At 52.1% G+C, this 12,183-nt stretch overlaps 1 protein-coding gene across 2 annotated transcripts in view; it reads left to right on the top strand.

Moving 5' to 3' along the window:
• AFAP1L1 (actin filament associated protein 1 like 1) overlaps positions 1-12,183 on the top strand; it is a 56,400-nt gene that overhangs the window by 16,855 nt on the left and 27,362 nt on the right. For both annotated transcript variants that reach the window (XM_080804084.1, XM_080804083.1), the window contains exons 2-5: positions 5,867-5,995; positions 7,043-7,126; positions 7,900-7,997; positions 9,127-9,235. In XM_080804084.1, the coding sequence (XP_080660210.1) occupies positions 5,867-5,995; positions 7,043-7,126; positions 7,900-7,997; positions 9,127-9,235 (420 nt within the window). The remainder of the gene's footprint in view (positions 1-5,866; positions 5,996-7,042; positions 7,127-7,899; positions 7,998-9,126; positions 9,236-12,183) is intronic.

Below are 12,183 nucleotides of genomic sequence, written 5' to 3'. Positions count from 1 at the left end.
GTTTGCATCAAGAATTCACTGATTCCACAAATAACTTAAGCCTGTACTCTGTGTCAGGTACTAGCAAAAGCTGGTGTTATTCCTGCCCTCAAGGAGTTCAGGCTTAAGTCGGAAAGTTGATGTTAATTGAAGAAATGCATACTTAAATGTAACATTTCACCATGCCACATACCAGAGAGAGTGATGCTATCATAGTGTAAAATAGGGGGACAGATGTGGTGGAGAAGACCGGGGAAACTTCCCTGAAGCAGTCACGAGTGAGCAGAGAGCGGGGGAGGGCATCACTGGTTGGCAGGAGAAGGGAGTTCTGACAAGCAGAAGGAAAAGCGTATGCAAAGGCCCTGGATTAAGAGGCTGAGGAAAAGAGCATGAAGGCACAACCTGGAGGAAAGTCTCTCTGGAAGGGCCTGCAGAGTTGGAAGTCCACAGGAAAGGGTTCCTCTTCCTTCCCTTCCCCCTACCCAAACATTGAAGTCACACCTGCTAAGTAGACTGCTTGCCTTTTCAGGGTGCCTTGCCTCCCCACCCCCACAATGGAGTCAGACCTCATGAATGTTCTAGCTTATTGTAGCACAGGATACAGAAAGTCATCTCTCAGATCATGACCAAAATTTTTTAGAGTAACACATTGGTCCTTTCTCCAGCTCAGGAACATTTGTGGGCTGGAAACTGCGTTTTTTTGCTGTTTGGAAAATGAGAAAGGAAAATTTGAGTAAACAAACAAAACAGGTAAGCCCTTTGTAAACACCACATACTGACAACTTTCCTGTTTTCCATTTTTGAATCATGCTTGTTGCATGTTCTCTGACTTTGAAGACAAAGAAGGATGAGTTATCTTTGTCCTGGAGAGGATTGTCCAAAAAGGAGATGGGGGAAAGAGAAATTGTATTTCCTCCTACTGCTTTGCATTTAATGGCATTGTAACTTGCAAGCTGTTTCCAAGCATTTTTGTAAATTCCATAGTCTGAAAATTGCCCGGGAATGAGATCACAAGTCAGGGCGCCCACTAGGCTGACCAGGTCAGTGCCAAAACAGGGGTTATTATTCCTGTGGTTTGCAGAAGGTTAATTATTCACTTCTCTTTTGTTTTGGAAATTAGACTCTTTACCTTTGAGATCTCTAAGTAAATCCAGCCTTTGTGGTAGAACCCATACCGACTATGATAAAGACCTTTGGATTGAAAACTTCATTCATACTGCATGGGGGTACAGTCCTGGGAGCAAGCAACAGTGCTTTGTGCCTGTGGCTTATCTTCTGCTCTGTACCATCTCGTTTTGATTTAAATTAAGTGGGGAGGGTGAAGGAGCAGAGAGAAAATTGATCTTAGTTGGGTATTCACCAGTAACAAGTAAACACTTCGTGGTCTAATCTTAAATATATTTTAAAGTAGCCTCTGATTTTATTTGGCAAATTTTTTTGCAACCTAATGAACAATTATCACCCATCTTGGATTTCCGAGCCTGTCTGTCCCACTTAGTGAAAGATTGAAGTTTTATAAACAATGATTAAACCATTTCTTCCTGTTGTTTTTTTTTCCCCTCACTGGAATTCACTGTACCTCCCTAAGGCTCAGCTAAACCAAACAAGATCAATGAAATGTATTCGTGGTTCTAAATAAACTTTAGACACAAAAGATAATGCTGTCCCAATGCCCTAGTCTGTCCTCAGAAAGCAGGCAAGACCTGGACCAGGAGTGAAGATGGGAGGGGGCAGGTTAGGAATTGGTGAAGGAGATTCTCCTTGACTAGGGACCCTCCAAATGAAAGATGTCCCCTCATCTGGAATGGGGGGGTCCTTGGGGTAGGAGCCCCCTGAGGAAAGGGGCTACAGCACTTCCTACCGCCACAGCTACCCTAAGCTCAGTGTCAGGCTCAGAGCTATGAACTGTCAACGTAGCAAGGCTTGCAGAGTCCCCATGTCCTCTTGTCCCCAGACACCCCTCCCTCCCCTCCCTTGTGCCCCAGCACCCGAAACTCTCTGGAGGTCACACGTGAATGGCCAGGCACCTGTCCAGTGCACTGAGCCCTCGTGCATGGCTTCCTTTCATCTTTACAATGACTGTGTGAAGCAGTTACTGTGATTACCCCCGCGGTCTGCAGATAGAGAACTGAAAGCTTGGACGAGTTAGGAAATTTCCCCGAGGGCCACCACTGGAAAGCGGCCAAGCGAGGAGGGGCCAGATGGTGCACGGCCCGTGCTCTCGCCCACTCTTTGATGACTCCGCCAAGTCGCAAGCTTTGTGTGACTTTAACACTAGGGACTTTGATTTTCAACTGATTGTGGGACCCTAGCTAAGTCAAATAACCTCTCCGACCTCCACTTGTCACATCTTTAAAATGAGAAGGTTGGACTAGGTCATCAAAATGCCACGTTGGCTAAACAAATGCTTATCAGACAGCTACTGTGACCGGGACTCGGTCCCTGTCCTCACGGAGCTTGGTACCCAGCTACGGCAGATCTGTGGCCAGACAGCACCTAAGTGGTGCTCTGGAGCCAGCACGGTTCGGAGGTGATCAGGAGATAGCAGCCCTCACGGTAGCAGGGCCCCGACTAAGTGCAGGCTCCAGGCACCGAAGACGGAGCGCCCCACACACTCTGCCTCGCTCTGCAGGAGTCGGCACTTGGCCTCCCCTCGCCGTCAGGGTGACAGACAGAAGGCCAGGGCGCGGAGCTCCCCAGCGTGCCATCTTGCTGTAGCTTGGAAGCAGTGGCTGGAGAATTGCAGGGCACCAGGTCTGACCGCATAGGCCCACGCACCGTGCCCCTCTCAGCCAGCCTCCCTGCTCCGGCTAGTTATAATCTGTGGGAGCTCTTGTTCCCACCTGGACTTGAGGTTATTCTAAGTTGAGGTCTGATGACAACTTGGGAGCAAAGGAGAAACACTTTCCCATGTTCCTTGGGTTCACAAACGTGCCTTGCAGTGTGGGTTTTCTGGCAGAGTAACTTTCACAGGTTGAATCTAGGAACCACCTGGAGTGCTTATTAAAATGCAGCTTCTGGGGCGCCCGGGTGGCTCAGCTGGTTAAGCGGCTGCCTTGGGCTCAGGTCGTGATCCCGGAGTCCTGGGATCGAGTCCCACATCCTGAGCAGAGAGCCTGCTTTTCCCTCTGCCTCCCACTCCCTCTGCCTGCGCTCTCGCTTTCTCGCTCTCTGGTAAATAAAGAAATAAAATCTTTTAAATAAAAAGAATAAATAATAAAATGAAATAAAATGCAGCTTCTTGGTTCTCAGTAGAGGGTCTGCAGAACCAGAAAGCCCAGGGAGGAGATCCAGGAATCAGCCTTTCCAACAAGGCAACAAACCCCTGGGAGAGTTTCCTTCTTGCTAAAATCTGAGGCTGCTGTCCTGGCGGTCTGTTTGAGGCCTGGCAGAACCCCTCGCCATATGCACTTTACACATACGATTTCTCTCCAAATTCAATTCTGCCATCACTTAAATCCCTGTGGTTTCAGTTCTCTGGCGCTCAGTCAGTGTCTTAGAACTGAGTTAACCGACTTTCAGTGTGTCTGCTGAGGGTGCCTGAGAAGTCTGTGATTCCATTTGTAAAGGTTTCCTTTGCAACAGCTAAAATCTACCTAAGATACTTTTCTGATTTTAAGTGGTATCCTACTTCGAGGAAGGAAATCTTCCCATCAGAAGCCTTGCTCAGGGGGCATTGCCAGGGCAGGGGCCGTGGAGGCAGCAGGGCCTCCGGGTCCCTTGCACTTGGGCTGCGAAGGGAGAGGCGCCCCCTGACGTTGTGCGACTCCACAGCTCTAGGAATCACACAAACGTGGAATCAGCCAGGTTCTACCTCTCTCACACGTGCGACTGTCCTGCAGCCTCCCTCGGCCTCGGTCCTCTTCTGGAACACAGGCAGGTACCCCATCAGGACCTGCTCCCAGATGAGACGGGGCAGACACGGCCCCTATCTCAGTGCCCAGCAGCAGCGAGGAGCTCAGGCAGTGGCCGCTGATGGCATTGGCCCTTAGCTCATTTCCAGCAGGTTTAAAGTGATGACGGAATGCCACAGAGAGATGGCCACATCACATTTTTTCCAACAAGTGCCAATATCTATATGTACGATTCTAGTTTTTAAGAAGTCCTGGCGTGGTCATCCACTCACGCCCTCTCTCATGAAACACGTATGGAAGCGCCAGCACTGAGCAGACCCCCGTGTGAAGGAAGCTGAGATTCCTGGGGCGGTCTGCCCTATCTAGAGCCTCCCAGCCTACTAGGAGAGCAGACAGCTCTAGAGACCCACCCAGACAGACCAGCATGCTAAACACAATGGCAACGGCAACAGCTGAGTTGGAGTGAGATTTACTCTCTATAGGGCAAGGCATTCCTCACGCATAACCTGATGATCTTCCCAGCAACCCTCTAAGACAAGTGCTATTATTACCCCCTGCGTAGAGGAGGAAACTGAGTCACAGGCTAAGTACCTGTCAAAGGTCCTACCATAATGAATGGAGTCTAAACTTGAACCCATCAGTCTGGCTCCAGGGCTGGTTCTCTTCTGCATGAGGTTATGCCCCTCTAACACACCCAGACCCTGTAACTATAAGTCGGAGTCTGGTTTTTTTCTTTAGGAGGGCCCAGGGTGGAGAGAAGCCCGTGGGGCTGGGAGTCCAGAGACTATAAGCCAAAGGCCTGGCTCTTCTTTGGTGGCCTCTGTGTGACTGCAAGCAAGACACTGCTCTTCTCTGAGCCTTGGTTTCTTCCTCTAAAAAGAAGGTGTGATCATGGGACCAATCTCAAAACTTGTTGGTACGGTTGTATGCGGTGCTGCAAGGCAGTCTAGTGCCATCGTTAGAAGGGAGGGAGCCAGGGCCAGGTGAAGCGTCATTGGCTGTGTGACCCTGGAGGAGTTACTTAACCACTCTGAGACAAAAAATGCTCGATAGTAAATTTAAATGCAATTATAAGTATGGAAGGCTTAGCTTCCTTTCTGCACTGCCAGCTCACAAGAATCGTTCAATACGCTCAGCTTTTAGTATTCTGCACAAGTGACTAGCAAGTCACAAAGCAGGACAGTACTACTACTGTACAAAGCTGGTCTAAGGCGAACCAAGTCCCAAGTTACTGTTTGGGACAGGGACACATCAATGACATCATGGTTGCGGTATGCTCCGGTCTTAAAGGACTGTGTGCTGTGCGGCTTGCCACTCGGTGTGGTCTCAACAAGCGGCGTCAGACAGGAGCTCGCTGGCAGTGCAGAATCTCAGGTCCTGCCCCAGACCTGAGCCCGCCTCTGCATTTCGATGAGCTCCCCAGGTAATTCCTCTATATCCTCAAGTTTGAAAAATGCTGGTAAATCACCGAAAGACTGGTGACAACGGTTTGGGGCCTGGGGTGGGAAGGGTTAATGTTTAGTTTGGCTCCCACCAAGGCACCGGAAACAGAAGGTTCCAGAGATTGAAGCGTATGAACTGATGGGACAGGAAGGCTCCCTTCCTGCCTGTGTCCTGGATGGCCAGGGGCTCCAGCCCGGGACCTGCATTGAGCCCCGAGCTGCAGCGAGGAAGGAGCCCTGGGCCTGGACAGCATGCTGGGACATGGCAGGGACATGCTGGGACAAAGGCAGGCTGAGAGCCTCTTTTCAGATTACCTGGGCTCACCAGGCCTAAGCCGGGAGCGTCTGTCCTCAGGCCAAGGCCATAGGAGGTCCGGGGAGAGTGGGGAGGCCCAGCGGAACATCATGGTTAACTGAGCAGGGCTCTCCCTCGGGAGGCGAGCGGCCAGCCCTGGGACAGCTGTGGGAGGGCTTCTGAGGTCTCCCTGTCACACCCGCCCTGCCTTTGGCCTTGGCTGCCCTGGCCTCTGGTGGATGAGGGCAGGGCTGGGATCCTGACCCCGAGCCTCCCTCCCCCGTGCTTCCTTCTAGTGCTGGAGCAGCTGCTGCCTGAGCTCACGGGGCTGCTCAGCCTCCTGGACCATGAGTACCTCAGTGACACTGCCCTGGAGAAGAAGATGGCTGTGGCCTCCATTCTGCAGAGCCTGCAGCCCCTCCCAGGTCAGCCACCGGCCCTCCGCCCCCAGCTCCTCAAGAACCTTCAGGAACTCCCCAGGGCCGAAGCCTCACAGCGTGCCACCAAACACTTTCAGGTCCTGGCCGGTGTCCTCAGCCACTTTGTTCCTTCTCCATCCCGGGTCTTCGTACCCCTCCCAACTGGACCCACTAATGCTCATGTACACAACACAGCTGCCACACACACTAACACACATACCATGCTCACTCGTGTGCACAACACGTTCTCACCGACACAGGACACCCATAGCAAATATGCTGTCCCATGACACATGCCACACACTCACCAGCAGCATGCTCTCCCAGACGCAGCTCACGCGACACACGACACACAGCACACCCAGGTACACCTCGTGCACCCCACGTACTCTCATGCATGACACTCACACGCAGCACACACATTGCACACACCCCCTCTGTGAGGTGTACCCGGCCCTGTGGCTTCCCTCATGCCCCTCCAGGAACCCCATAGCTTCTCTGCCCCACCGTCTGCTCTGCAGCAAGGGCTCCCCATCCACTCCTGCGTGTGCTCGACGTCCCAGATCAGCCCCGCACTCAGTAAACTCTGACAAGCTGTACTGTGCCCATACAGTGTTGCGGGGGTCTGAGGGATGGGGGCAAGGGCATCACTCTTGGGTGACTCTCTGAGCCTCTCCTCCAGGGACAAAACAGGCTGATGTCGTCGGCAGGCCTCACAGGACTGTGGGAGGGCGGGAGGGGCGGTGGTCTGCCAGCCGTGCTTGGCCCTGTCCCTTGGCCCTCCCCAGAGCAGCCTTACATTCTGTTTTCTATACTGTGCTCTGAGCATCCTTTCCCTTGGAGAAGGAGACGCTCAGGAACGAGCTAAAAGTCAGAACAAAGTTTGAAAGCCAGGGAACTCGTTTAGGATGTGCACGTGCTCTGTCAAAGGGGCCGAGTCCTGAGTGGGCTTGTGTCCCAGTGGCGGGAGGGGGAGACCCGGCCGTCCTCAGAGTGGGCAGCAGCAGACCACAGCCCCCCCTCACCAAAGCTGGGCTCTCCCTCTCCTCACAGCCAAGGAAGTCTCCTACCTGTATGTGAACACAGCAGACCTCCACTCTGGGCCCAGCTTTGTGGAGTCCCTCTTTGAAGAGTTCGGTAAGCGACCCTCTCCCAACCCCAGCCGGGCGCTGTCCTCTCCCTGCGTGTGCGAGCCCCCTGCCCCCGTCTCCGGAAGGGCCCTCGGCTTGGGTGGGAGTCTGACTCTTAACGTCGCAGCACTGAGTCACAATGGGCAAGTCCCTTGGCCTCTCTGGGCCCTGCCCGGTCTGAAAATCCAGTCAGAATCTGTATGGTCACAGGAAGTCATCCCCAGGATTTGAAGAAAGGTAGGGAGGAAGGCATAGGCCACAGAAGACGCTGTCGCTCTGCTGCTCACAGCCGCTGGTGGTGGCTGCCCGAACCCTGGGCTGAGCATCCCTGCCCCCCAGCAGAAAGGAGAGCTGCCAGTAGGCATGGGAGCAGGCACGCCGGGCTGTGGGCAGGACGCGTCCCAGCCCTGCTCCCTCTCGAGGGAAGACAGCACTATTCCGCTTTGAGAAAGCTGCAGGTCAGGTGAAAGTTTCAGGGATGGAGAGACTGAGGGAAGACACAGTGCCTTCACGACCTACTTCTTGAAAATCCCCAAAGCACCACACCAGATACCATCTCCTTTGGCCCTCTTGGTAACCTTGGCAGACAGACAAGGCAAGGGATTATTGGGACCGGTTTACAGAGGAGAAGACCAAGTCTCAGAGTGATGGAGTCACTCGCCGAGGGTTTCTAACGAAGGAGGTGGTGGTAGAGGCCTCCAGATCCCAGGTCCAGGCTTCCTCCCATTCTACCGAGCTCATCTCTGGTTTCCTCTGCCCCCATGGCCTGCGCCTCGGTAGACTGTGACCTGAGCGACCTCCGGGACATGCCAGAGGATGACGGGGAGCCCTGCAAAGGAGCCAGCCCTGAGCCAGCCAAGAGCCCGTCTCTGAGACACGTGAGTCATGGCCTGGGTTCCCACACCACCCGGCCCTCTGTCCCTCTGAAGTGGCCCACGAAGCTCTCCCACCAATGCCTAGGACCTCCCCTGCCCCGGCTGTGCAGGACCCTGTTCTAAGAGGAGAAACGGACTGTGAAAACATTTCAGTGACCCATGATGTGGTCACCGCGCCCACGCTGAGTGGGGATAATGTGGTGAACTGCCCTGTCCCTTCAGGCACAGAGGACATCCCCCCCCCCAATTTCTGACTGCCATAATAAACATGGAGTGAATGTTGGGAAAGCTCTGGGCCAGGGCTTGGTGGCCTCTGCCCTCCTCCTGCTGCCGTGTGGTCTTAGACGAGCCACCTCCCCTTTCTGAGCCTGTTTTTCACTTGCAAAATAAAGTTTTGGGTCATACCTGGGGTTCCCTACCTTCGTCCATGGAACTAAGGCAAGGGGCTCATAATCACATTGAACACTGTGTTGACTGCATAACTCACTCTCCTCATCGCCATCCAGTGGTATCCACTGTTGACCCCTCACTGCGTCCTTTTCATGCTCACAATAACTGAACGAGGTTGGCACTGTTGTTATCCCCATTTTACAGGTAAGGAAACGGAGGCTTAGCGTGAGCACACATGTCCGTGCCCACAACTCGTGAGCGACAGAGTTTAATCCCAGTGAAGCGGGAGTGCTGTGGCCTCAGAGCCTAAGCTCTTAGCCACGAGGCCGTGCCACCTCACTGAGTACTGTGTCTTCCACGTGCTTGTTGTGCTTCCTCACAGGTGTGCAGACATATTTGCGGAGCACTGCCGAACTCACGGTGGTTTTTGGTCATTCTGCGTGGGCTTACTTAATCAAAAGCCTAACAACATCTGTGTGACCCTCCACAAAACTTTTAGATCTTCCCAAGAAGTCCTGATGCTGAAATAAGTCGGGCAAGAAATAGAGGACCAGGCAGCCTCTCAGGGTTCCCACCTCTGCCCTCTGCCCCTCTGTCGGAAGTTCCCGCTTCACATCTGCATCCCGCCTCCGCCTCCTTGGGGCTCCTGCCTCTCTGTCCCAGTCTCCTTTCCATCACCCCACCGACTCCCTCCGCTCTCCTGGCCTTCTTGGTCTTACCTGCCTCCTTTGTCCCCCTTCAGTCAGCCGACCTGCCTCCACCGCTTCCCCAACGGCCCCCGCCGGAGGACTACTATGAAGAGGCCCTACCCCTGGGACCAGGCAAGTCCCCTGAGTACATCAGCTCCCACAGTAAGTTTCTGGTCTCCCCTACCCCCAACTGGGACTCCTCTCCTAAAGCTCCCGTGTGTCCTTGCCAGGGCTGGAGCTCCAAGCTCAGCACCCACCCAGCCCTCCGTACAACCGGGGTAAAAGCTGCCTGAGCCCCCAGCCTCTCTAAGCGGGGAGGCCAGTGGGCCTAGCCCCAGCGATCAGGGACTTGGTTCCAGCCCCAGTTCTGTCCGGCCTTGGACATTCCCCTTCCCTACCCTGAAAATAAGAAGGGGGCTGGATACATGCATATAATCATGCAGGGACGGAGGTCCACAGCCGGCCACTGTGTCCCAGTTCCGAGCACTGAAGCCGGGGCTCGCTACGTGCTCCTCCTTGGTGTACCCCATGAACTGGTTCATACTTCAGCCCCACCACGTCTTACGGGCGGGTTGAGTTATCAAGTCAGCTCAGAGGATAAAAAAGCATGTGGCGGAAATCAAAAGGTCTCCGAATAGAGTGTGGGCACCCCAGGAACTCACGAACCGCTGTAGGAACAAGTACTAGAAGCCTTACTGACATTTAGCTCAACACTCCTTTCTAAAATTTCTATATGAATGTTTTGGAGTTCTAGCATTTATAATGTAATAATAGCATAAGTCCTGTAAGCAGTCTGTCCACATACATATAATTGACCCATGCATACATGGAAGTACATTACATGGTTACTTTTTTACTGGTAGGTGAACACAATAAAATAAAATAATTTAGAGGGCGCTGGTACAAATGACGTTTAAAAAATCTCTTAAGTCGGCCACAGTGGACAGTGTTCTTTCCGTGGGTTTCCTCCAGCCCGGAAACGAATGGCTGTTTCTTTGAGGATCAGCTAAGTCACTGGCTGGGATAGAGGAAGCCAACATTACGCACCAAGATACTATATTATGGTTTTTGGATGACCCAGTATTTGTAGATGAACTTCTAGAACGTAATGTTTATGTGGTGTTCCGCTCTCACTCAGTAGCACAGTGGATTATACTCCAACTGCCAAAAAATAAATGAAATGGGTCTGTCTATGCTGATCAGAACTGAGTTCCAAGATACCTTCATTGATCAAAACCTCAGACACAGAATATTACCTATTATATGATTCCATTTTTTCCTGAATGGGGTACACACACATGCATTCGTTGTAGCGATTTTTCCAGGATGTGCAAGGAACCATGAACAGTTTTCCCCTGTGGGAAATGAATAGAAATCTGGGGGAAGGGAACATAATATTTTCCCATTCATACTCTTTTGTACTGATTGTGCTTATCACCATGGCATATTTTTTATTGTAACAAAATATGCATAACATAAAATGGACCACTTCAACCACTTTAAAGTGTCCAATCAGGGGCATTTAGTACACTCACCGTGTTGGGCAGCATCAGCTCTACCTGGTTCCCAAACATTTCATCACTCAGGGAGGAAAGCGTGTACCCATTAAGCAGTCACTCTCGTCGTCCTTTTCCCCTGAGCCCTTGGCAACCACCAATCTGCTTTTCGTCTCCATGGATTGGCCGATTCTGACTCTTTCACATAAATAGAACCATACAATGTGTGGCCTCTGGTGCCTGGCTTATTTCCCTTAGTATAGTATTTTTGAGGTTAACCCGCATCACTGCGTGAATCGGTACTCCTCTCCTTTCTATGGCCATGTCATATTCCATTGTACAGATAGTTGTTCAGTCCTTAGTCAGTTGGTGGATATTTGGGTTTTTTCCGCCTGGGGCTACTGTGGCGTATTATTTTTAGGATGAATCAACTAGTGAAAACAAAGTGGAAGGGTGGGCTTAGACCAGGTGGTCAGTGGTTCTCTTTGGCCTTGAAAGTCTTGCGGTCTGTGCTGCTGCAAGTGGCTATTTGTTCTATTTTATCCACTTGAGGACAGGAGAAGAAGGTGAGGACAAAGTGCTGAAACTCAGGTCAAGGCCCTCGGCTGGGTGAGGTTCCTCCACCTTCCCCAGGAGCTCACACTCCTCTCCACTGGGGCAGCGGGGATCCTGGGGCAGGAGGGAAGGGCGGGCCTCAGGAAGGGCCAGGGAGCTTGACCAGGGAGAGGGTGCCAAGCCCGTCGGGGAATATCCTTCCTCTGACACAGTGACCAGCCCTGCCAGGTGTTCAAGTGCGCTGCCCGGGAGTCCCCTCCCTCTTTCCCATTGCGTCCCGCCCGCCCCCCCCTCCATCTCACAGGATGTTGCCGGCATCTGAGGCTGCAGAGGACCTGCTGGGAAAGGCAGGCTCTGATCATCACTAGGGAGATAGCACTAGGTCTCCTAGTCACTGGGAATTTGAGTGCTGCTGTCCTCAGGAAACAGATGGATGGCAGGGGCTGGGAGCCCAGAGCAGCACTTTGAAGAACAGTGTGGTGTGAGAGCCAGCTGGACTGCATGAAGGAAGTCTTCCTGGAAGAGGGGATGTGCATCTATTCCCTGAGCTGACAACCTCAGTTCTCATGCAGCCTCTGTCCCTAGCAAACAGTGTATGGCCACAGTGTCCCCATCTGTAAAATGGGCCTCATACCTACCTCCCTGCATTGTAGGAGTCAAAGGAAATGGTAATAATCAGGACATCTGGCATCTGTCTCGCACATTCTATGTGCCAGGCATTGTGCCAAGAGCTTATATGCATTGTATCACTAGTCCAAGGTGGGAACTGCTCCCGTCACTGTAAGGTGAAGACCCTGAAATGCAGAGAAACTGAGATTTTTATGACCAATAAATGGTGGCGACAGATTCATCTCAAATCTGGTCAAACCCAAAGCACATGCCTTTAACCCACCGATCTTCAGAGTGTGCCCCAGGGACCATCTGCATCAAAATAACCCTAACTGTTAAAAAAAAAAAAATCTGATTTCTTGGAGTTCCATATAGTTTCTATTTGTACAGGTTTTTAATGTCCTATTACATAGGTTTATTTTAAATGTCGATTCCTCAGCTCAGTCCCCA

This window comes from Martes martes (genome assembly GCF_963455335.1).
Source record: "Martes martes genome assembly, chromosome: 5".
NCBI classification, from domain to species: domain Eukaryota; kingdom Metazoa; phylum Chordata; class Mammalia; order Carnivora; family Mustelidae; genus Martes; species Martes martes.
Note: the sequence above shows the minus strand (reverse complement) of the source record. Positions and strands in the feature narration are given on the sequence as shown.